The 23,756-nt window shown below is 41.1% G+C and overlaps 2 protein-coding genes across 5 annotated transcripts in view; one reads left to right on the forward strand and one right to left on the reverse strand.

Annotated features, from left to right (window-relative positions):
• The first annotated feature begins 290 nt into the window (after positions 1-290).
• LOC117254210 (uncharacterized) lies at positions 291-14,148 on the forward strand. Its single transcript, XM_078162426.1, has 10 exons — positions 291-633; positions 1,547-1,756; positions 2,016-2,221; positions 2,338-2,403; positions 2,542-3,126; positions 3,367-3,487; positions 3,581-3,702; positions 3,952-4,158; positions 4,393-4,539; positions 4,991-14,148. Exons 5-9 carry the CDS (start codon positions 3,106-3,108, stop codon positions 4,423-4,425), a joined length of 504 nt encoding a protein of 167 aa, XP_078018552.1. The 5' UTR covers positions 291-633; positions 1,547-1,756; positions 2,016-2,221; positions 2,338-2,403; positions 2,542-3,105; the 3' UTR covers positions 4,426-4,539; positions 4,991-14,148.
• A 1,860-nt stretch (positions 14,149-16,008) lies between these two features.
• crtc3 (CREB regulated transcription coactivator 3) overlaps positions 16,009-23,756 on the reverse strand; it is a 218,408-nt gene continuing 210,660 nt past the window's right edge. For all 4 annotated transcript variants that reach the window (XM_078162438.1, XM_078162437.1, XM_078162433.1 and 1 more), the window contains one exon: positions 16,009-18,922. In XM_078162438.1, coding sequence (XP_078018564.1) covers positions 18,717-18,922 — 206 coding nt within the window. In that variant the 3' untranslated portion in view covers positions 16,009-18,716. The remainder of the gene's footprint in view (positions 18,923-23,756) is intronic.

The following is a 23,756-nucleotide window of genomic DNA, read 5'->3' on the forward strand; positions in this document are numbered from 1 at the left end:
CCATTAGCCTAGATACAGCCGTCGCGTCAGACCTGTAAAAACGTAATTGAACGGGCATCTTTTCAAGTGCAAAATTAGTCCACTAAACAAGCTTTTTCTCCACAAAGACCGCCTCATATCGTTAGGATAAATGTCAGAGAACATATAGAAAACGACATGTAAACGTGTGGTCTTACCTTACCGGTGTGCTGCCGTGTTTGTTTACCTAGTAGCTCTGCCTGCCAAATCGCGGCCGAAATATCGCGAGAACAAGCAGCTCTACATAAAGCCCAGCTGGTTACAATTCCAGGTGGAGGACATTAGCGGAGATAACAGGCAACTCGTCGGAGATCAGTTTGGCAAAGTAAAATGGTTCGTAAGTGTGTATTTCCTAATTGTGAAAACAAAATGTGGTGTAATAGCCGCAGCTTTCATCGACTGCCATACAAATATCCGGATATAATGAAGTTATGGCTAGTTGTACTGAAAATGGATGAAAACACACCAGTTGATAGCCTGCACCTCGCCGATCATCATGTTTGCAGTGATCATTTCGATCAAGAGGATTACCTACCGACCAAGGAGGGACAATCTAAACTTTTCCTGAAGAGAAATGCTATTCCCAAGGGGATACCTGATGCAGACCGAGTGGAGGTAATTAGTTCAAATTTCTTTATTGATGTGACAAAAGTAGCCTAGGCTAATCAGTATTTAGCCCTACCTGTATCAACTCTATTTCAATAAATAGACGTAGCCCAAAGGGATTCGCTCTTTGTTTACGTCTGGCAGGATAACTTCAAAGCAGTCACATAATGAAGTAATTTGTAGTTAAAAAAAAAAAAGTGAAGTAAAACATCCGACAAAAGTTATGCACACTGTAGGAGTTAGTCAGAGTAATTGTACTAATTTGTAATATAACAGATACAATACAGATGACCAACAGGCTTGTGATGCCTGTTGAAGATGTGTGTTAGATTAAGTCTTTCTAAACTGAAATTACTTGTATCTAACGTAAAAAGTGTGCAGATATTTTGGGTGATTTTCCACCTATATTTTTTTTTTTCACCTTGAATCTGTAATTTTTCCCCCCCTCAATATGTTACAACCTAAACCTAAATTTTCTAAAATTCAACTGATTTCACATTGACTCTAATATGTATTTAGACTCATTTGCCCTTTGCAGCATTTGACAATCAGGGTATTCATATCAACAAACTTACATTATATGTGTAATATTGTTGCCAAAGCTATTGTGTATGTTATAATAATTATACTTATCTGTTATATGACTTTTAAAATATGTGTGTACCTACGCTGCATATGCTGCATTGTCAGCAATGACTGTGTTCCACACTAACCCATTTAGAAAATATTAGAAAGATATTTAGTGGCAATGAATGATATTATTTCGGTGAGACCTTACATGGTCTTTATAAAGTAATGTCTTCATTGAAACACTTAATGAAAAATTTATATCAGTAAATTATTTGAAAAAATTTCAGCTGCATAATAATAATGACCTTCTTATTTGGGCGTTGGATGTAACTAATTATGCTATATTTTTTAGGGAGCTGAAGGTGGTGACTCGCCCAAGGAATCAGACTTTGCTGCAGTCCCACATTCCACCCCTACAAAGATGGATGAAAGAGGAGATGATGAGCCCCCAACAACTGGATGTAGGCTTCTTCTTACAAGTCCACAACAGACGATGCCTTGTATGAAGCCATCTACATCTGGCCCATATCTTGCACTGCCTCCAATTCGGGCAGAACCAGTGGTAAATTTTGCAATGCTCACACCTTTCTGAAAAAATGGGTAATTGTATCATAATAAACTTGTAGCACTACTAGTATGGGGGTTATCTTTACGCCACACATCCATAGTATATGCCTATTCGGACTTTGAAATGATGGAATAAGTTTCAGTCTTAACTTTATCCCACCAAAATTGAATAATTATTAAATTTCAACTGAATAGTAATGATCACATATTTCATTGGGGGTTGGGGAAAAAACTACTTCTGTTTTATTTTTTAGGGAGCTGATGGTGGTGACACGACCAAGGAATCAGACTTTGCTACAGTCCCACATTCCACCCCTACAAAGATGGATGAAAGAGGAGATGAGCCCACAAAAACCGGACAGAGGCTTCTTCTTCTCGTCCACAACAGACGATGCCTCATAGGAAGCCATCTTCATCTGGCTCATATTTAGCACTGCCTCCAATTCGGGCACAACCAGTGGTAATTTTTGCATTGCTCACACTTTTTTAATTTTTTATTCTAAATACCTGAATAGTAAGCATTGACAACATAAATTACTCAAGTCACACTGAACTTATTGTTTTTGTGTGTTGAAGGACTTGACTGCTCCAACTAAGAATACATGGACTGTCCAAACTACATCCAATGTAGATGTCCCACAGGTACGTTGAATGGCTTTTTCACAATTAAAAAAAAAAAAAAATTGCTCTATTATAAAACCAACAGCTCTGCATATTACATCCATTATCAAAGTATCTTTACTGTTAGTTATAAATTCTACAACGGTCCTGTCTCTTCAGACTCAACATGAAGATGCAGCAGAAATGAGCGAACTGAGCATGAACTTTGGGGAAATGGACATAGTGGATCCCAAGGACAGCAGTTATGTCACTCCTAGCACCAGCTCATCCTCCACCACTGGATCAGCCACAACAAGCTCACAGGGAGATGGGCTGAGAAAAAGTGGCTTGTAAATGAATCCAAACTGATGGAACTTTTTCAAAGATGTAACCAATGTGGGTGCGTTATTTCTGCGAAAAAAGTCACATCAAGAGGCAGCCAAATAAAAATTGACTGGTCGTGTCTAAATGGCCACTCGGACAAGTGGGCCTCATGTCCTGATGTCAGAGGGATGGCGGAAAACAACTTGCTCTTCTGCGCAGCAACAATATTTACTGGAGCAACATACACTAGCATAGCTGAGTGGGCGAAACTAATGAACGTGGAAATTCCCAAACCAACACAATTTTACTCTATTCAATCCACATACCTCGTACCTGTTATACAGTATGCATACAAAGATCAACACGACAAAATCTTAGTGCGCCTCCGTGGAATTGGAAAGAGTGTGGATTTATGTGGTGATGCCAGATGTGATAGTCCTGGTAGGCATTTCACTTACTACTCTAAATGTAAATGCTCGATTATTGTTGTTTCACTGTGACAAATTATACACTTTCTATTCCACATACTCCTTTCAACAAAAGAAATCGTTCATTTTGAATTGGTTGAGGTACTTCAGAATGTAGTATTTGTCTATGATTAAAAAAAATCACATAAACCTTATTTTACAGATAATAACATACTGTTGATATCATATCTGATATGACATTCTTCTGCTGCAGGTTTCAGAAGCATCCAGCTCAGTAGCCATGGAAGCGATAGGTTTCAAGAGGGGGCTCAACTACCTACTTCATATGGGCGTAGATGTTGGCGTTATCACCACAGATAGGTCGCCATCCATCCGTAAGATCATGAGGGAAGATTACAGTGATATTCACCATGAATTGGACCCCTGGCATGTACACAAGAGTAAGTAATAATTTTTTTTCAAATTAGGTGTGATGAAGAAACTTGTGACAGCATCAAATAAAAAGGACAACCAAGATCTGCGACCCTGGCTGAAATATGTATCCAACCACCTCTACTGGTCATGCAGCTCAGCAAATGGGGATCCTGAGGTAGTAATTCCTTTTTACTTGTAACTGTCATTTACTTGAGACCATGAAGTCATTTATGAAAGATAAATGGTTGAAATGATCATGGATATGAATGGTATTCAGATTATTATCACCCTGGTATTATACAAAAAGACTATATTTTTTTCTAATCTGTTGTCCGAGTCACATTATCTAAACCATGGGATCCTTTACATTACTGGGTTCTCCATGGATAAATGAGTCACTAAAAGTCCATTGTGATTTCTTTAGAAATGTCTGCAACGATGGAGGTCACTGCTCCATCACATCTGTGGTGTGCATAGATGGGAGGAGGATGGTGTAGAGCATGTCTGTCATCACCCGGCCATGACAGAGGAGCAACAAAGAAAGAAGTGGCTTCAAGTTGAATCCTCTGCTTTCAAGGCTCTCAAGTCTGTAGTGATGGACAACAATCTCCTGCGAGACTTGAAACAGATGGCACGTTTCAAACACACAGATATGCATTTTTTAAAGACTCATGATTTACATTCAGTAATCTGTTTTCTGTAACTCCTGTGTCTACAAATCACAGAATACTTTGCTATCATTTTTACAATTACCTACTAAATAAATGCTATCGCTATTAGTAGTTCTAATAATAATTGTATTCTCAGTAGTTACTCAGCTGTGTATCTAACTCCAATTGTTCTTTTTGAACTTACACCAACACAGGATCGCTCGAGGTGTATCACTCTTCAATGTTGAAGTACACAGAAAAGAGGCTACACTTCAAGTACGACACCATGAGGGCTCGTACCCAGCTGGCCATCTTGGATCACAATGCCAGTGTTGGCAGAGCACAGGCTACTACCAAAGAAGGTAAAGATTTGACACATCACTGTTTATGTTCAATTATAGATGCTTTGTAGTCTAGTAAGTTATAATGTTGTCTGGCCAGATAAGTCCTCTGTGCAGAGCAGAGCAACATATTTCATTAGATATTGAGTGCCATTTGCTTAGTTTAGACATCTTGAAATCCAAGAAAAATTATAGATGAGCAGTGTGGAGTATGTGTTCGTTAATGAACAACAAGCTCATATTCTGATTATTTTGGAAGTTGCAGACTTTCACTTGACCAATTAGGAGTAACTGGTGTATTTTATACACTGAGATATAGAGATGTATAAAGAATGTAAGGGATGAGCAGTCACTCTGAAACTGAGTGCTTTTGATAATGTATGTTTTTTGTTTTTTTTTCTTCAATTCACCAGTATTGTGTTACACTAAACCGCAGACAGTGGATTACACCTTTTTTTCCTTTGCCACTCAGGACAACCACGGTACAGATATTGTTATTCCAAACAAAGTGCACAATGGGTTGCGAAGCCCATGTACACACCCAGCAGGCATTCTGTGACGACCTTGTGGAGCGTGTCCTGAAGAGGAGGGAGGATCCAACTGTGATTTATACAAAGCCGTTGCCCCGTCGTCAACCACCCAGAAGAAGACTTCTGCAAAACATTGTACCTGTTCCTAGGCCTCCAAAGGCATTTCTACTTTCTCGCCACAGTTAAGGTTCAAGCCTTATTGAACATGACAAATATCCTACATAGTATTTTTCTTAAAAGGTAGATTATGCAGGATTTTAAAAACAAAATATATAGACTTGTACAAAAATAATTCCTCTCAATTATCACTAATGAACCACTAGAAAACTGTGGTAGTCTGTTTATCTGCATATACCAAATTCTCTCCCTGTTATTTCTCATCTTCTCATTGTGTTGGTTGGCTGGGCTCCTTTTGGGCAGGGCCGCACACCAAAACAATGACAAGATGAGAAATAACAGGCAGAGGGCTCGGTCTGTGCAGATAAATAGACTTCCACAGTTTTCCAGTGGTTCATTATTTATGATTTTGATAAAATATTTTTTTAGAAGTCCATCTATTTTGGGATTAAAATCCTGCATTCTCTACCTTTTAGCATTCACTGTCTTCAATAACTGTTTGTATATATTTTTGAAAGTACATTTTTTACTTCTAAAAATTTGATTTTTTTTTTTTTTTGGTAACACTGAAATTTGACATAAATACAGTAAAACTCAGTTTTGCTATTATGACAACGATTGAAATATAATTAATAATACTGTTCAGCCTCAACATTGAAAAAAAAACTATAAGAACCATGAATGAATGACCTTTATTGATCCACATGGGAAATGCACATTACAACAGCTCAACATTTGGTGAAATCAATGTACAAAATAAGACAAGTGAAACACCAAATGGAGACTACAAAATTAAAAAAAAAAATGATTACATAATATGTGAAAACTGAAATGTATCCTGAAATTTGCAAAAAAAATGGTGGTGTGTATAGAACAGGAAAAATAAAGCACTGGGAATAATGTAATGGATTGCACAGCCGTTGAAAGACTGTAAATGGGAATTATAGGAAATACAGTCATAACTACAGTTATTGAGTCACTTTGTGGGTTAGGTGTGTAAACCTCATCATCAGATGATTGTATACATGTCCTCAGTGTCCTCCGGTCGGGGAGGGGTACTTCCTTCTGATGGCAGCAATAATACAACTAGGCAATACACTCCTATTGTGACGACCAAGACGCTCTCCTTTGAGCACCCACTCCAGCACCACCCGGTAGGCCACAAGTCTGCACTGGCTGGAAAAGAGGAAAGGATCAGGTTTTTGTGAAAATTATGAAGCCAAAATACACTATGCAACATTCTCTCTCTCTCTCTCTCTCTCTCTCTTATATTCATATATATATGAAAGAGAGAGAAATAATAAATATCTAAATCTTGGGTAGCTTTACTTACTCTATCGATAGTTGTCCATTTTCTCCCTCTGGTCTTGGTCACCTCTTCCAGTTTATTTTTGGAACATGGAAAAAGGTCTCCAAGACAGCCCTGTGGATCACAGGGGGGAAGTCTTCTGACGCTGTGATGCAGTGTTGTGTATTATCAAGTGTCTCATTCTCAGTCACATCCAGACCTTGAAAATAAGGCTGCAACCGGTCCCATTCCTTGCAACAGAGGCATTCCTCCTCTGTGGGCATTGGGCCACAGCATCCACAGGTACACCACCAATCTCCAGAGCTACGCAGCCTTGTGGCAGCAGCCATTCCTCCTCTCTCGTCCTCTACCTGTTGCACCTCTCTCTCTCTCTCTCTCTCTCTCTCTCTCTCTCTCTCTCTCTCTCTCTCTCTCTCTCTCTCTCTCTCTCTCTCTCTCTCTCCTCCTCCATTCTTCAATTTCATGAAGCTCTTCCTCAGTGTATTCTGGCTCAAATAAATAAGGGCGGCCATCAAACTCTCCAAAATCAAATTCCTCCTCCTCAAAGTCTGGCAAAAACTCAGCCATTATTCTATAAATCTTTCATAAAATAAATGAATGAAGTTTTCAGGCTACTGTCTGGTTCTGCCTTCCAGCTGATGCTGCTTATTCAGGCACGCTGTGAGATCGCTGCTTGTTCTCGCGATATTTCGGCCGCGATTTGGCAGGCAGAGCTACTAGGTAAACAAACACGGCAGCACACCGGTAAGGTAAGACCACACGTTTACATTTTGTTTTCTATATGTTCTCTGACATTTATCCTAACGATATGAGGCGGTCTTTGTAGAGAAAAAGCTTGTTTAGTGGACTAAATTTGCACTTGAAAGGATGCCCGTTCAATTACGTTTTTACAGGTCTGATGCTACGGTTGTATCTAGACTAACGGCTAACATGCTAACTATTATTTCCATGTCACTAGTCACTTGAAACAAATTTAGGACAATAGGAGACAGGTTGAAATAAACCGAAATTTCCCTTTAATACTAGTAACTTTAACTGGTACACACTACATTTTGAATCTGTCATTACTGTGTCACTTCAATATTATTCAGTTTGGATCATTAGATTAGTTATATTCAAAGTATAAACAAACTGAGGAACGTAAGGGTGACAATGCTGCTAGCATCGTTTTATAGGACTATTTAAACAAATACAACACAGACATCAATACAGTTGCTTGGTTTTATGGACTTGCAATCACATCCAGGTCATAAATGATAACATAGTTGTACTTTTTAATCCCAGTTTTCATGAAGTGGATATTTGTTGAGGCTCACTGTTGCAAGACTATGTTATCCCAGTACAGGTCAGGCCCAGCAGTAAGGAGGACCACCCTTACACTCCGTCCATACCAGTCCAGTCTGGAGGGCCTCAATGCAAAGGGCAGCAATGAGGAAACTGCACCTCATTGGGAGGTTGACATAAAAAAGTTCAAATTAAAATAGGAAAGGTTATTATAATGTAACATAGCAGCTCCTTCACTTGCCTTCAACATTAAAGGTTCCTCACGGTCCGAACAAGTCGACAGATGTGAATTGAAATGGTGCAGCTGGACTCGACCTCTCTTCGGGCAAGTTTCCCATTATATGCTGACAGGTTTTTGCTTTTGCCTTCTTGCAAACGACACACTTGTCAACGACTTTTTGGGCAATAATTCTCCCTTTGATGACTCATGCTTTCTTTCGCATCTGCAGCAAAGTTCCTGCTACTCCGTCATGTCCCTCACTGTGTGCTTCTTGAGCTAGGAGGGTGGAAATCCAGGCATTGAAAGGTAGCAGGGGAACAGCTCTGCGGTCCTCTCTGAAAGTCTGGATCCTGCCACCGCACATCAGGAGTCCACTTGTTTGATCTTTGTAGACAACCAGTCTGTCAGTTGTTGTGTTTGGAAAGTGTACACCCTCTTGTGCTGCCAGGCATAGGTCTCGAAACACATCTTCTCTTTCGTTGACCGAGATGACACCAGATGAAGGTACTGCCTCCCACTTTTCTTTGTCTCCAATCTTGCCATGCAGGAACTTCTTTGCTGCTCTCCAAGTCCACGCTATCGTCCCGACCAGCCGCCTTAGATTGCTGAAGCGCCTTTCGTCCAATAGCTTTTGGACTGCTGCTACTGCAGGTGGTTTTCTGGACTTGGACTCTGTCTTCTGGACTCTGATTGGATCTTGCGCTTTCTGTTGACTTCGGGTGAGTACTCTGACAAATGTTTTCTTTTGTATTTTTGTGATATTGTCTCTTGCTTGTGCAGCGACGTCTTTGGCTGATTTCTTCGGCCACTCACTCTCAGGAAGTTGAAGGAACTTTGGACCCGACTGCCACTCAGATTGCTCAGTTAGGTCATCGGGACTGGCCCCTCTGGTGATGATATCTGCAATGTTCACCGGCCCTGGAATCCACCACCAATCTCGGATGTCGGTGCTGCTCTGGATCTCGCCAACTTGGTTTGCGAAAAAGGTCTGGTAGCCATAACTCTCACGCTGTATTGCGCCCAAGACGGTCTGACTGTCGATGAGATGGTACCAGCTCTCGACTTCGATTCGGCAGTGTCTCTGGAAGTAGTTCTTCAACTGGGCTGCAAAGACTGCTCCGCACATCTCCGCCTTCACAGGGTCACCCTTGTGGTCAAGAGGAGTCAGCTTGGCCTTTGACTCGACTAGCCTCATGATGACATCATGGCTGCAGCTCCAGCATAGGTACAGCACAGTGCCGTATGCATGCTCACTGCCGTTGGAGAAGGTGATGCCACTTGGTTTTACACATGGATCTGGTGGCGTCAGGGGTCTGGTGAATCTGAGTTGGCTCAGGTCAGCATACTCTTTGAGGAGCTTTATGGCGTCTTCTCGGAGTTCTTTGGACAAGGGGGCATCCCAGGTGTCCTCTACGCGGTACATTACTCTAGCCACAAGGCCGAGTGGATCACAGAGACCAGAGACTTGGCTTAACAGCTCTCTTCTGGTGAGTGGATCTGGGGTTTGTCTTCTTACTTCTTCTCTCAGTAAGTCCTGACCAGGGCGCATTTTTCTCTTCTTCTTGGAGAAGTTCACTGCAACCATGACATGTAGCTTGTCATCATCAATGGTGTAGCCAAGGCCGAGGGCTTTGTTATCCTCTTCAGTGAGCTGGTTCAGCAGGATCATGGTCTTTGACTCCATCTTCTCACCTCTCGGACCTTTCCTCCCACTTTGATTGGAGTAGCCCCAGGGCTTCATGAAGAATCCTCCAGCTTTAAGGATCTGCTCGATGTTGAACGTGAGGAGTTTCAGGTGGTCGAGGTTGTTGTGAGAGGTCAGGATGTCATCGACGTATGCGTCTTCCTCCAGCACACGTTTCTGTTCTTCGAAGTGGCTGAATGGAGGCAAGTTGGCGGTCTCTCGCATGGCGACTTGGGCTATGCAACCAGCAGGTTTGTCTCCGATGTTGACTCTTGTTATGGCGAACTCTTCTATTTCGTCATCTTCAGTGTCATGCCACAGGAACCTGTGCAGGTGGACCTCTCTCTCCTCCAACCAGACAGAGTTATACATCTTGCGGATGTCACCAAGGGCAGCAAAGACACCAGCTCGGAACCTCAGCAGGACCGCTCTGATCGGGTTCAGGACGTCAGGACCTTTGATCAGTATGTCGTTCAAGCTCAGGCCTCTGTACTTCTGGCTGCTGTTCCATACTAGCCTTACTGGGGTGGAGACTGAATGTGGATTTGGTGCGATAAGGTGACTTATGTACCACACTGGCCTGGTCCAGTTCTGCAGAACTTCTTTGGACAGTACCACTGCAGCTTTGCGATTAACCATTTCATGGACTTGTGAAGCATAGGCTGTCTTCCAATCTGGTTCTTTCACCAGCTGCTTCTCCGTTCTGAGAAATGTGGCTTCAACTGCTCTCTTGTTGTTGGGTAGAGATACTGGATCTTCTGTCCACGGATACTTGGCGTGCCAGTGTGGTTCAGGGCTGTGGAAGATCTTCTGTAACTTGGCAGCTGGAACATGTCTGTGAACTTCTGCAATTTTATCAAGTCCATAGCAGATCAGTTGATGTGACTTGAGAGTCCCTCTTGGAGTGTTGACACGTATTTTGAGGAGGTAGCGCTTAGCTGCCACAGACACCTTCATCCCTCCAATGCCATAAACCACCAGTGTCACGTCCTCACTCTTAAGGTTCAACTTGCTTGCAGCTCTATGTGTTATATAGTTCGTGTCTGATGCCAGGTCAGTGAGGGTTCCGATTCTTTGTCCATCGTTGGCAGTGACGTCAAGGAGCATCAGGATCACTGGGTACTCGTTTAAGCCGTTTTCCTCCAGAAGGCCTCTCTCAGCTGCAGTGGAGTTGTATGCTCTGGATGTGACATTGCAGAAGGCGTGTCAACACTGCTGTGCCAGCTCAGGTGGAAGTTTGGAGAGGAACTCTTCTTGGGCTTCTGTGTATCTTTTTCCCTCAGCTTTTCCTGGACCGGATTTAGGTGTTCTTTGGGACTGGGGTCTGGCAACTGGACAGAGAAGATAGTGGTGTTGGTCTTTGCACTCTGGATTCCCACACAGGTAAGTAGTGTTTCTGCAGTAGTCACTGTTGTGGACTTCGTGGCATCTCTTGCAGGCACCAAGCTGTTGTGCTGCGTCCCTCTTCTCCGATGGCTTTAGGTTGGTCCTAAACCTTCTGCAGAAAAACAGTTTCTTTCTGTGCTTTGGGTCACCGCAAATGATGCAGCCCATTTCACTGCTGGACTTGGTTGTCTTTGTTCTGGCGTACTTTAGGCACTTGGTCTTCTCCTTGGCGGGTTCGATGCATCTCTCAGCTGATCTAGTTGTTCATATATGGATTCTTGTGACTTCAGGAATGCGATGAGCTTGTCGAAGCGGTTCTGGTGGTTAACAGTGTTTCCCTCGTCAGCAGCATAGGTGAGCCAGTCTTTCCTCAGAGTCTCTGAGAGCTTGCCCTCGATGGATTTAGTCACTAGTGGGTTCTTTATGGCGTCTGCATTGCCCAGTTCATTCAAATCATAGAGGGCCTTTTCCACAGTTTGGATGAGCTCTATGATTCTCCTTGGATGGCTGCTCCTGACTGGTGGAGTTGCTTGTAGCTCCTCGATGATTTCGAGAGCGATGGCGGCTTGGTTCCCAAACCGATTCTCCAGGACTCTGAAGATCTCGTCTGATGAACTGTATGATGACAGGCGTAGATCTCTGGCCACTTTCTCGTCTAGGCTATCGAGCAGCTAAAATTTCTTCACCTCTTTGGAGCCGGTCGGTTCACCTTGCTTCTGCAGAGCCTCCCATTCTTTCCTCCATCTGTAGTAGTCACGCTGGTTGCCAGCAAACTTTGGTAGGGCTGTGGCTTTTAGCTTTATCGCTGCCACTGGGGCTAAGCTGCGGACTGAGATGGGTTCTTGTCCAGTGTCTGTCTTTATACTTGCTGCTTTGATGAGGGCTGCCTTCTGTGACACCAGCTCGGGAATGTGCATCTCGAGCGCTCTTATACACCAATCAAAGTCTTTTTGCTCGGCAGGTGGAGCCCAGCGGTTCCAGTTCTGGTGCGCTTCTTTTGCTTTGTGCACCAACTTCTCTAAGTGGGTCAGCATAAACTCATATGCCTCCAGAGTTGTGTCTGGCTGAGAGGAAGAGACTTTCTTGCACTCAGCCTCTGCAACTTGTAGAGCCAGGGACAGTTCTTTTTCTCCATATGTGGCCCAGAGTGTCTCTCGGATAAGGAGTTTAACTTAACAGAGTAAGTAAGAAAGTAAGTAAGAAGAAATACCGTTTTTTCGTTTTTGGTTTAAAACGAAAAAATGAACTGCCTGAAGGTACCCTGACCAGGAAACAAATGTTTTGTCGTTTTTTCAGTTTTGGCCAAAAATGAAAAACAAAGAAACGGTTTGTTTTTTCGTTTTTTTTTTTTGGTTTTTGGCAAAAAATGAAAAAACTAAATTCAGCTCAATTTCTTGTTTTCTGTTCCTATTGCAAAAAACAAAATTACCACTCCATATTTCGTTTCATTGGTGGGCGGGCTCTCAGCGCTCCCTTGCTTCTGATTGGCTAACGTGCTCTGTCACTTACATTTGGGCTGTGCCTTTCAAAATAAGGTTACCTCTTGGCCTTTACGCCAGCAGGATGTCTCTGCAGACCCGGAGGCTGCAGATTCGACCCACACAGACAGGCAATGAAGTAATGCAACAGCGTTTTATTGTATTGCCTGTTAATATGCAGCTGATAGACCATGAAAATGAAAGCTCCATGGTTTTCTTCAGGATGTACCGTGAACAGCGAAGTCTGAGTAAAACTATCAACATGACAGCAAGCACGCCAAAGTAGTTATTAAAAATGACCAGCAGGTGTCGCACTGTATCAAAGTTGTCATCAAAAATACAAATATGAATGAATAGGCCTATGTTGACAGCCAGATGTGAAAAAACTGATGTACATCTATGGAAAGGCATTTACTAGGCCTATAGGCTACTATCAGTTAGAGTTAAGCTATCACTGGACTTTCCCCTCATTTGTGGTCACATGGAGACACTTGATAATAATTGTGCAGACAGTTTAGAGATTCACACTACCTGCTATGGTGGAGTAAAAAGAGCCATCTAGTTTTCAGGTCTACTCTAGCAGACTGACTAGATCAGTGGGGTAGCTATTGCAGACAAACTCTGAGTAGCCTATGTTAACCCTAAATGAAACTCTGGGTTTTCAGCTCCAGAAAGAGAGGTAAATGAAGCCCGGTGTCAGTTACTATGGCAACTGAGTCTGTGACCCTAACCTGGTCGGGAGCAGATTTTCTTCAACAAACCCTGAGTTTTTCTCTGTCTCCTCCCTCTCACTGTTTCATATCCTCATTCATTCAGTCCGTATCGAAGTGCATTAATTAGCGGAGCTTTTACTGTCTGCCACAATCTAAACCCTGGCTGGATATTAGTTTGTTACTCTGGACTATCTAAAGTTAGGCTACTGTTTTTATACGCATCATTTCTTTGAATATCGTATTTTGTCTTCACTTTCAAATATTACACAGAATTAATTGACTCTCAGCTCAGAATAAAAAATCTGTCATTTTTATTGCAAGTTTTGTTTTTGTTTTTTTTTTAATAGGCCTAAGTCTGTGCCTCTGTGCACATGGATCAGACAGCTGTCAGTCTGTCAGAGCAGCTCCTGCACTGAAATGTTTATTGCAAATAATGTGTGTAAAAATCAGTGTGAAGCTTTAGACACGTAGGATCAATGAATAATGATCTCTATCGATGTGATTGGTCGCACTGATGGAACATAATTCATATAGTCTAATATTGGAGATTATTAATATTTGTGAGTGAGCAGGATCGTGGTGCAGCTGCAGAATGTAGCTTGAAAGTGAGTTTCTTTAATAGTCTGAACGTGTTTTAACAGCACTGGACAGTTTATCAAATTCCAAGAAACACTGTTGTATATAACATGCAGCGTTTTGTACATGTAGCATTGTGCTGTACTGTATATAGCATGTATCACAGGCTACATACTATCCCCTATTCGTTTGTACATACTTTCCCTTTTATTAATACTTTTCTCACATCATGTGTATATTTTTACTCAAATTGTTTTGATTGTATTCTTCTCTTATTTTTATATTTGCACTGTGTGTCAATGCCTGGGTTCAATAAAGGACATCTTAATCTTACCACTTAGCACAATTTTGTCTGTAGCTGCTATTCACCCATAGCATTTGACAACCAAACAGAAATAACAAATGACTGATGCATGACTGTGACTTCATCAAATACGCAGGCGGGCAATGGCAGAGACATACTATGACCAAGACTAAGAGGTAGCAGATGAGAAAACCATGAAACACCAGCACCAGCTAAATGACTTAACAGGAAATTAGCGCACAGAAATTCTTGATATATGAAACAGCGATAGGGCCTAATAATATCGGGCCATACTTGACTTGCTTTATGAGGGTTGAGAAAATGACCAAGCGTGCTGCCAATACGAAGCTGCCATGAAGGAAGCTGCCATCCACAAGAACATCTTGATTCAGTTGTGTAGAAAGGAGCAAGCAGGATGATCGAACCTCAGCCATCGTGGTCACGATGTGCCTGCATCCGGTCGCACATCACTAAGGACAACTTTATCTGTTGCATTCTTGAGTTAATCACTTGACACTTACCAAAATATTCTCACTTTATCTTTTTATAACTGTATTTATGTATTGTGTTGAACTATATTGTATGCAGAATCTGAATCTCACTCTGAGTTACTGTTGTTCACAAACTAAAGAAATGTGAGATCATTTTTCTTTAGTTTTTACTGAATATTTGAAGGCAAACTGTAAAACTAGATCACATTTTTTTCATAATACTGTTTTCTTACATGAATAATAAAGTATATATATTTTTAATATATTTGTCATATCGTCAGGAATATCGTTATCGCAAAAATACTCTGAAATATTGTGATTATTATTTTATTATGTTAGGGCCATATTGTCCACCTCTAATGTGCACAGCATCTCTCTTAATGTGGAGTCAGACAGCAGCTCTATTCTGACCTCTGCTATGTTCACATTTCATTTCATTGTCATTACCATTTTCATCATTAATGGTGTATTATATTTACCTACCTGCAACCTTTTTATACGTCCCTGTGTGTGTAACAAGCAGTGTACATGTGTTGTGAACCTGCCTATGTAGGCCCATGTCACTATCTGAATAATGATCCCTTTAAATAACTGGTCAGTGTTGTTGGTCAATGGCCCAGTTGCTTTCTACTGCCTTGAAATAGCAATGCCAACTTCTCTGTGGTTCAAAGAAGGATTCTGGTGGGGGGGGGCAGATACCATCATCAAAGTATAACTATCTGATCTGGAGCATTACTGCCATCTATTTCACCTGGCGAGGAGTGTCTGGTGGCCTTTGACGAGCCAGACACAGCTGGAATACCTTATGTACTTTATAAAAAATCAGGATTGGGGTCAAAGACATTTCACTGAAGAGAGATGCACAAGGACAAATCTTGAAGGGAATTTTCTTGAAAAAGTCTAGATATTTCTCCAAAATCTTGTCTTTTAGCCTTTTACATTTTAAACATGAAAAAAACTTTTGACTGGCAAAGTACTTCAGTAAGTGTTGGAAGGAACGAATGGCAAATTGCAGAGGATATGAAAAAAAAGATTATGTGCTGAACTTGAATAGACTGAAAATCACCTCTGGCTCATCACCTCCTCCTAAAATTATCATGTGTTTGTTTGTTTAATAAATACAGCTATTGTCTGTCTGATCAAATAAATCAGATGGTACAAATAAAAAAGCTGTTTTAAAATGTTATCACCAAAAAAAACAAGAAGAAGACTGTTTGTTGAAATCAATTGTCAGCATATAGAGAGGGTGTGGAAAGCCCACTAAACAACATATTCTTATGTTATCAACACTGTTCGGTTTGTGGGACGTGTACATCTGGACTGCATCACAATACTGCCATCTACTGGCAGGATCAACAATCACATCCTCTGACAGTTTTTAGACCGCACAACCTTTGATACATTGTATAGAGTTTTATTGTTTATATTAAATCAGAAAGATAAGCACTATAACATACGTTACAAACCAATAACATTTATATCTCGAAGAAAAACAAACTCAAATGACATTACAAAAAAAAGTAACATTAGTGGACCAGAACATTCTTTAAATAACAGAACTGTACATTTTTAATATGCAACTAAAAAAATAAGAAACAAAAAAAAAAGGAAAGAAACAGTGACACCAGTAGACAGAAAAGGACAATAGGCAGTTTGTACCAAACAAAGCTAAAGCTAACAGGAGGATTACTAGTGGATACAGGTTACTGCTGGAATATAAAAAGTCAAATTAAGGCAGTAGAAGGCAGCGTTGAGACAGCAGGAAATGGGCTGGGACAGACAAACATTATAAACAAGGATAATTAAACTGCAAAGTGGCTCCATCGCTCACCCACTGTCTCAGAGAGCTAACAAGAGAGCACAATTTATTATAGCTGAAAGTGAATATAAACTCTTAGAAATCAACCTCCCCAACACCCCTCCTCATTTTGTATTTGACAAATAAACACACCGAGTCTCTTTTATCCACTCAGAAGAAGCCACACAGTGCAGTTACCACACCTTCTGACTGACAAGTAAAAAATAAAACAAACAGTGCAAAGTGTCCGCTGTCCATCATGTGGCACACATTACTTTAAATCACTTCCTACAGATGCTTTTGTCCTCTGACTGCTGATTAGTTAGATTCACATCCTGCAGGAGCAGACACTCAGCACACACTGTGGACACTGGACACATGTAATATTGGGAGTTCTAGCAAATTTGATCCCCCCACATTGTGCACATAAAATGAACCTGCAAGCCATGCTTCACTGCCTGATGTACAAGCTGCACCTGTTCAACAGGTGTTCAACAACCTGTTTCATTGAAAAAAAAAGTTGCATAGCTTGAGAAGCAAAGACATTTTGCTCTAGAATCTTTAACAGAAACATTAAAAAAAGCTCTGACTTTATTAAAACAGACAGCAGGGGGCACTCAACATTCTAACTGGCCTAGTTATTACACAGTCCACTGTAAATATGAGCACTTTTCAAAAACATTACTTTAGACCATGTAATCAAAGCCTAGAATATTGAAATTCAATTTTCTCACATCATAACAAAATTAAAATTAAACACCTGTTGCTGGTGTTTTCAAATGTGCGTCTGTGCAATGATGAGACATATTTAGTCATATAACGTCTCACTTTACTTACTAATGGCTTTATTCAACTTCTTTGGGTTATCAAGTAAAAAAGGAAAAACTATAACATTCTCACCTGGTATTAAAAGATAAATCTACACAATGTGAACGAATTAGTGCAAAAGAGGTTAAGTGCAATGTTACATGATATCCAATGTCCACATGATTATAGCCTGCTCTCGGAATGAATCACTTTGACTGTTCGGGGGTTGGGGTTGTTTATATATCTATATCTATATCTATATATATATATATATATATAGATATATATATAGATATATATATGCACAGTGCATGCCCTTATTTACAACAAGATTTAAAATACAGTAAAAGCGCCATTATAGGTCAGTACAAAATGTAAAATAAAACATATGCAATAGATGTACATAGAAGTATTTTCAAAAAACAACACAAAAAATGTGAAGTTCCTTTTTTTAAAATGGATTTTGACGCCGTCCCAGTGTTGTCAAAGTTCTGCCAGAGGAAATCACAGCTGACACAGCTGTTGGAATATCCAACCAAATTCTACCTCTTAATTAGAAAGTCATAAATCTTAAGTAAAATTTACTAATGAAAATCTAATTTTTGTAAGCAGTTTACCCTTTTTGTTTCTAGTTTGAATAGTTAGTTTGATATATATGTACCTATAAATTTATAGATCTGTGGCAAATATTCAAAAAATAATCTGATACTAATAATTTCATGTAAAGAAATACATTTCAAACTAAAACTCTAATCTCCCTAGTTTTCATTTTTACCATAATTGTTCATGGGCCTGAAGTAGTCACAGCACAGCTGGTTTTTACTTCACCTGAAGAAAACCGGGCTGCCAGATGCTGAACCAGTGACACACATCACTACTCTAGCTGTGGACGGTCACTGCACCCATTGTCTCATTAACTGGAGCTGGAAGGAAAGTAAAGTGTGTGTGTTGGCATTCCTGCTGCTCTTCAAAATGGCAATGGGGTTGCTATGGTGTGTAACCATGGTGATGAGGTTGCCATATCTTCAGGGGGGCTGTGAGCTGGTGATGAGAGAGAGGGAAGCGGGAGGGCTTTGGCTCCTTGCTGGATTGGTCTCACGTGTTGATGTGAGTCTTTTTGTTTTGGGGGCGGGGCTGGTGGAGCTGGAGCGCTTTCTGTTCCCAGAGCTGATTTTAAACCCCATACTGTATTGATCCACCTCATATAAGCTAATGTCTAAGAATTAGGAGCTGCAACATGTGAGAGGGTAACTTTGCATGAAGCTGGTGTAAACAGTGTTTGTTCACAAGTCTCCTCCTTAAAAGTGTGTGTGCATGACCGTGTACTTGGTGTCTTTCACATTTAATGAATCTTAGTGGCAGTGGATGCATGCACAGTGGCCCTATAGATTGTTTGCATGCATATTTAGATTTGTACATTATACACACATATACATGCAAGTCTGTCCGTGTGTGTGTGTGTATGTGTTCTATTTCTTGGGAGCTGTAATTCTCTTTAAGTTCAGAGTCTGTCACTGCGGAAAGTATCCTCCACAGATGGGTCGGGCAGCACCATGTCAGGATCACTGAGCATGCTCAGACCGTCCAGGCTGAGGGGCTCGATGCGCAGCTCGTCCTCCAACGGGAAGCCTCCTTCTGAGTCAAAACATTCAGGCACTGTGGTGAGTGCACTGCTGATGTCCTTTGAGAGACTGGGGTTGGAGTCATCTGAGAGAGAGAAACAGATGATGGTGGGTGAATGTTTCCTCCAGTCTGCAAAACCTCTCCTCTTGCTGGAGCTGACAGTCTCACTGCCCTCCCCTTTAATCATGACAACTCTTCTTTTAAATACACCTGTCATTCTCCATCCTTTCAGACTGGATTTGGTTAGACCCAAATATAAAACAAAGCTGGAGCCCGAGCCAGCATAGAGAAAAGTCTTCATGAAGACATGTCCAGTACAGAGACAAGTCATGAAGACATGTTTACTTCCCTCCTGTGAGAAATGCCCACATACTATTCCTGATCCCCAGAAAACAAGCAGCTTTGCAAACGCTTCTCTTTGATTTGAGGCTCAGGAAACCATCACTAACATGACAACACACTCCTGCCAATACACTGTGTGAACACCTGAAGACTATGCTTTTATTGCAAAAAAAAAAACTGCAAACTGGACTACAGCAATTTTCCCTTGTCTCTTTCTAATCAGAGCCATAAACTGGATATTAAAACTTCTTAGTCAATCAATCAATCAATCAATCAATTTTATTTATAAAGCCCAATATCACAAATCACAATTTGCCTCACAGGGCTTTACAGCATACGACATCCCTCTGTCCTTAGGACCCTCACAGTGGATAAGGAAAAACTCCCCCCAAAAAAAACCTTTAACGGGGGGAAAAAATGGTAGAAACCTCAGGAAGAGCAACTGAGGAGGGATCCCTCTTCCAGGACGGACAGACGTGCAATAGATGTCGCACAGAACAGATCAGCATAATAAATTAACAGTAATCCGTATGACACAATGAGACAGAAAGAGAGAGAGAGACACAGAGAGAGAGAGAGAGAGAGAGAGAGAGAGAGAGAGAGAGAGAGAGAGAGAGAGAGAGATGCAGGGCAGACAGTAATGACAGTAGCTTACAACAACATTAATGAAAGTAATAATATTATAATTATAGTTCTGACTACTGTGGTACAATATGTTGAAAGTATATATTAATAAAAAGTGTCTGTTAGTGTCTTAGCTGGTTGTTTATGTTTGACGGCACATTGACAGAATGGTTCAGTCTCAGTACTCATCAGTCCTGTTTTTTAGCAGCAGCTGTTTTCATGAACAAGACTTAATACACCCACTGAATTCACGTCTCCCTGCCCAATTGTTGGCGAAACCTACAACTAAATATGTTCCTCAACCAGCCCTTTTCCTATGACTAAGACAAGATGATGACAAGACAGCATTTAAGTCAGTTCTACTAAAATCTCATTTATTTTCGTTGACAAAAAACCAAACAAACAAACAAAACAAAACAAAACAAAACATTATAGACTTCTATCAGGGTTAGATTTAAGGCTTTTTAAAAAAATATTTTTGGGGGCATTTTTTAGCCTTTAATTAACAGGACAGACAAGTGTGAAAGGGGGCGAGAGAGGGGGAGTAACATTCAGGAAATGGCAACAGGCTGGAGTCGAACCCGGGCCGCTGCGGCAACAGCCTTGCACATGGGGCCTGCTCTATCCACGAAGCCACCAACGCCCCAGATTTAAGACTTTTTAAGTGTTTTAATGCCACAAGGAATGAAATTTAGGACCAATGTACAATAACCAAAATAGAAAATAGAAAATCAAAACATAAACAGACATTAATTATGTACGGTTAGGGAAAATTTTGTCCAAATGTTTATTGTGACATAAAAAATGACTTCTTTTTCGCGTGGCAGAGATGAGAGTAGAACAGAACTGAGGTTTTTTTTTGGCAGTTTTGTGTTTCTCACTCTGCATGTGGGATTTCACTGCCTTGTTTGCTATCAAGCTGAGTTTGAAAAACCTTTTGCATAAAACTAGGGCTGTCAAAATAACATGTTAATTTTGATTAATTAATCACAGAAAAAACACTATAAAAAAAAAAAAATTAACGCTAATTAATTGTGTACCATGGTGCCCTTTGACCCGCTGTGTCTTTGAAGGCCACAGTGCATTTGTCACATGATGGAGGCAAACAAGACAACGCTGTTTGGCCCCATGAATGGAACATTTACATTTAAAATACGCCCAGATGGAACTGTTGATAGGAGCATCGTTCTCTGCAATTTCTGCAGTAAGGAATTTCCATACCATCGAAGTACTTCAAGCCTGAAATATCACCTCAACGCAAAGCATTCAGCAGCGAACCTGGAGGTCCAAGCACAACCTCTGATGCTAGCACTAGGAGCCAGCCTTGTCAAGCCACACTCAACCAGGCGTTCAGATGCAAACTGAGTAAGTCTACCTGTGACCCACTAATTTCATTGCAAAACAGACTGCAGTGGACTGCGGACCAGTTTCTGTGGTAGAGGACAGAGGGGCAATTGTGTCCAAAATCCAGCAGCTTTACTACAACACATCTGCCAAAATTAATTTATATTGATTTTCTTAAAGGGATAGTGCACTCAAAAATGAAAATTCAGCCATTATCTACTCACCCATATGCCGACGGAGGCCCTGGTGAAGTTTTAGAGTCCTCACATCCCTTGCGGAGATCGGCGGGGGGAGCGGCTAGCACACCTAATGGCTGACGGCGCCCCAGACTAACGTCCAAGAACACAAAATTGAAGTCATAAAGTATCCCCATACTGCTCATCTGTAGAGATCCAAGTGTCCTGAAGCACCGACATAAAAAGTTGTTTTGAAAAACGTCATATGAACTCTGTTTTTAGCCTCACTGTAGCCTGTAGCTCTGACTGCTTCTCTGTGCTCCGTGCTCACTTGTGCGCGCTTGCGCGAGACCAGCGAAAGCATGAGCTTTGCTTACCCGTGTTTACATCACGTGACACGTGCACCGCAGGGGGAGACAACAGTAACCACAGTAGCTAAATGATAATTTGCACTGCGGTCTTTTAGCAAAGGACAGCCCAACATGTCTGAAGACTTTGAAATTGAGGAGGAACAGCATTTCTTGGTTGAGCCAGATTTGTTTGAGCATACGAGTATACGGACGCGGAACTCAGGCTACTGGACAAGGCAGCCGCTGCAGCTCATGAGCCTAACCCTCAGCCAGCCGCAGAATACCGGAGTCGAGCACTGGAAACCTGGTGGTGTAGTTGTTTCAAATGCAAAGCAATGCCAACGGATGAGGAAAGTCTTTGCTGCTCAGACTGGGAATTGGCGATGTCTGCACTTGAGAATCTGGACATCAGTACTGACGAGACTGCTGCTCTTCAGAGACCGTGCATCACCGATCACCCTGAGCGTGCACACGTGAGCGCGGAGCACAGAGAAGCAGTCAGAGCTACAGGCTACAGTGAGGCTAAAAACAGAGTTCATATGACATTTTTCGAAACGGGGACACTTGGATCACTACGGATGAGCTTGTTGGAGATATTTTGTGGCTTCAATTTTGTGTTCTTGGACGTTAGTCTGGGGCGCCGTCAGCCATTAGGTGTGCTAGCCGCTCCCCCCGCTGATCTCCGAGGACTTTAAAACTTCACCAGGGCCTCCGTCGGCATATGGGTGAGTAGATAATGGCTGAATTTTCATTTTTGGGTGCACTATCCCTTTAACTTCTTTCACAGCAAAAACTGATGTATGCAATTAATTTGGAATAATTAATCACAGATCATGTTATTAATTAGATTAATTATTTTAATCACTTGACAGCCCTACATTTAAGTTAATAAATAACTATAATAAATAATATTATAGCAATATGATAAAGCAATCAATCAATCAATCAATCATAAAACACACTTAGCTTTGTAAACAATGCCTACTACAGGTTTCAGCCATGCTGTAATGTTATTTAAATTTGCAGCTCTCCATGTCATCCAGGGTACAGTAACAGCTAGTGAACAAACAGTGGATACTCTGCTTTGAGCAGAACCAAATATGATGATTTTTGGTTTCACTATTCTGATTTGCATGATGTTAGAGCAAGATGCATTTAGTAAATTATTTAAGGAAAAAAAAATCCTGCTTCCCATGTCTGATCATTTTTAAGACTTGAGAAGATTTGTTTAAGACATGTTAATACCAATTAAGGCCTTTTTTTTAGATAGACTATTTCAATGCCTTTGAAGACTTCAAGGATGTGCAGGAACCTCGTCTATGCAGCAGTTTTGTTTTCTGTGCTTTGTGTGGCATATCAGGATTACTACTGCAGCACATAATGAGCACAGTCAGGAGGACTCGGAGTATCTTACTAAAGTTAAAGTTAACAATGACCACAACAATAGAAATTTGGGCTCATTTTTATAATAGTTGTAAAGAGAGCATTGGGCCCCAGGATAGTTGTTGAACTGTGTTGGTTCAAATGTAATATCATAACACGTTCCATGGACTTCCAGTGACGTCACGGACGAGATAGCAGCATAGAAACAAAGCTCCGTCAAGCAAAACAGAAAAGAAGTGACAACTATATTTATTAGACGCTAAAATACTACAAAGAGCAATCCCTACAGAATGACTACAATCTTTAGAGAGAAGAACTCCAGTAGACAAGACACCTTGAAAGAAAAGGAGGAAAACGGAGCACAAAAGGCCCTACTTGCTTAAGCACCGCTAGCAACTAATGTCAGCCAGACATGGATGTGCTAGAAGAGTTGAGGAAACTTCGTAAAGAAAATCAAGATGGACATAACTACACCAAGATGTCTGAAGGAGCTATGTCATTAGTTTATTATTTTTGTTTTGTGTTGTTTTATTTTTATTTATTTATTTTTGTGGGTAAACACTAGGGGCACCAGACAGTAGGGGATATAGGTAGCCAGGAGTTAGAGGCAGGTGATGCACCGGGAAGGGGAAATGGTTTTTTACCAGCAGGACAAAGCAGAGAGGCAGCATGGTTTTTGAACATGTTTGTTTGCTGTTG

This window comes from Epinephelus lanceolatus, chromosome 2 (genome assembly GCF_041903045.1).
Source record: "Epinephelus lanceolatus isolate andai-2023 chromosome 2, ASM4190304v1, whole genome shotgun sequence".
Classification (NCBI taxonomy): Eukaryota; Metazoa; Chordata; class Actinopteri; order Perciformes; family Serranidae; genus Epinephelus; species Epinephelus lanceolatus.

Excerpts from the sequence above, each read along its gene's own strand:
- LOC117254210 (XM_078162426.1), top strand. The coding sequence starts at position 3,106 with ATGCCAGATGTGATAGTCCTG. Across the intron at positions 3,127-3,366 it reads TGCCAGATGTGATAGTCCTG|GTTTCAGAAGCATCCAGCTC; the intron begins GTAGGCATTTCA and ends CTTCTGCTGCAG. Across the intron at positions 4,159-4,392 it reads TGCGAGACTTGAAACAGATG|GATCGCTCGAGGTGTATCAC; the intron begins GCACGTTTCAAA and ends ACACCAACACAG.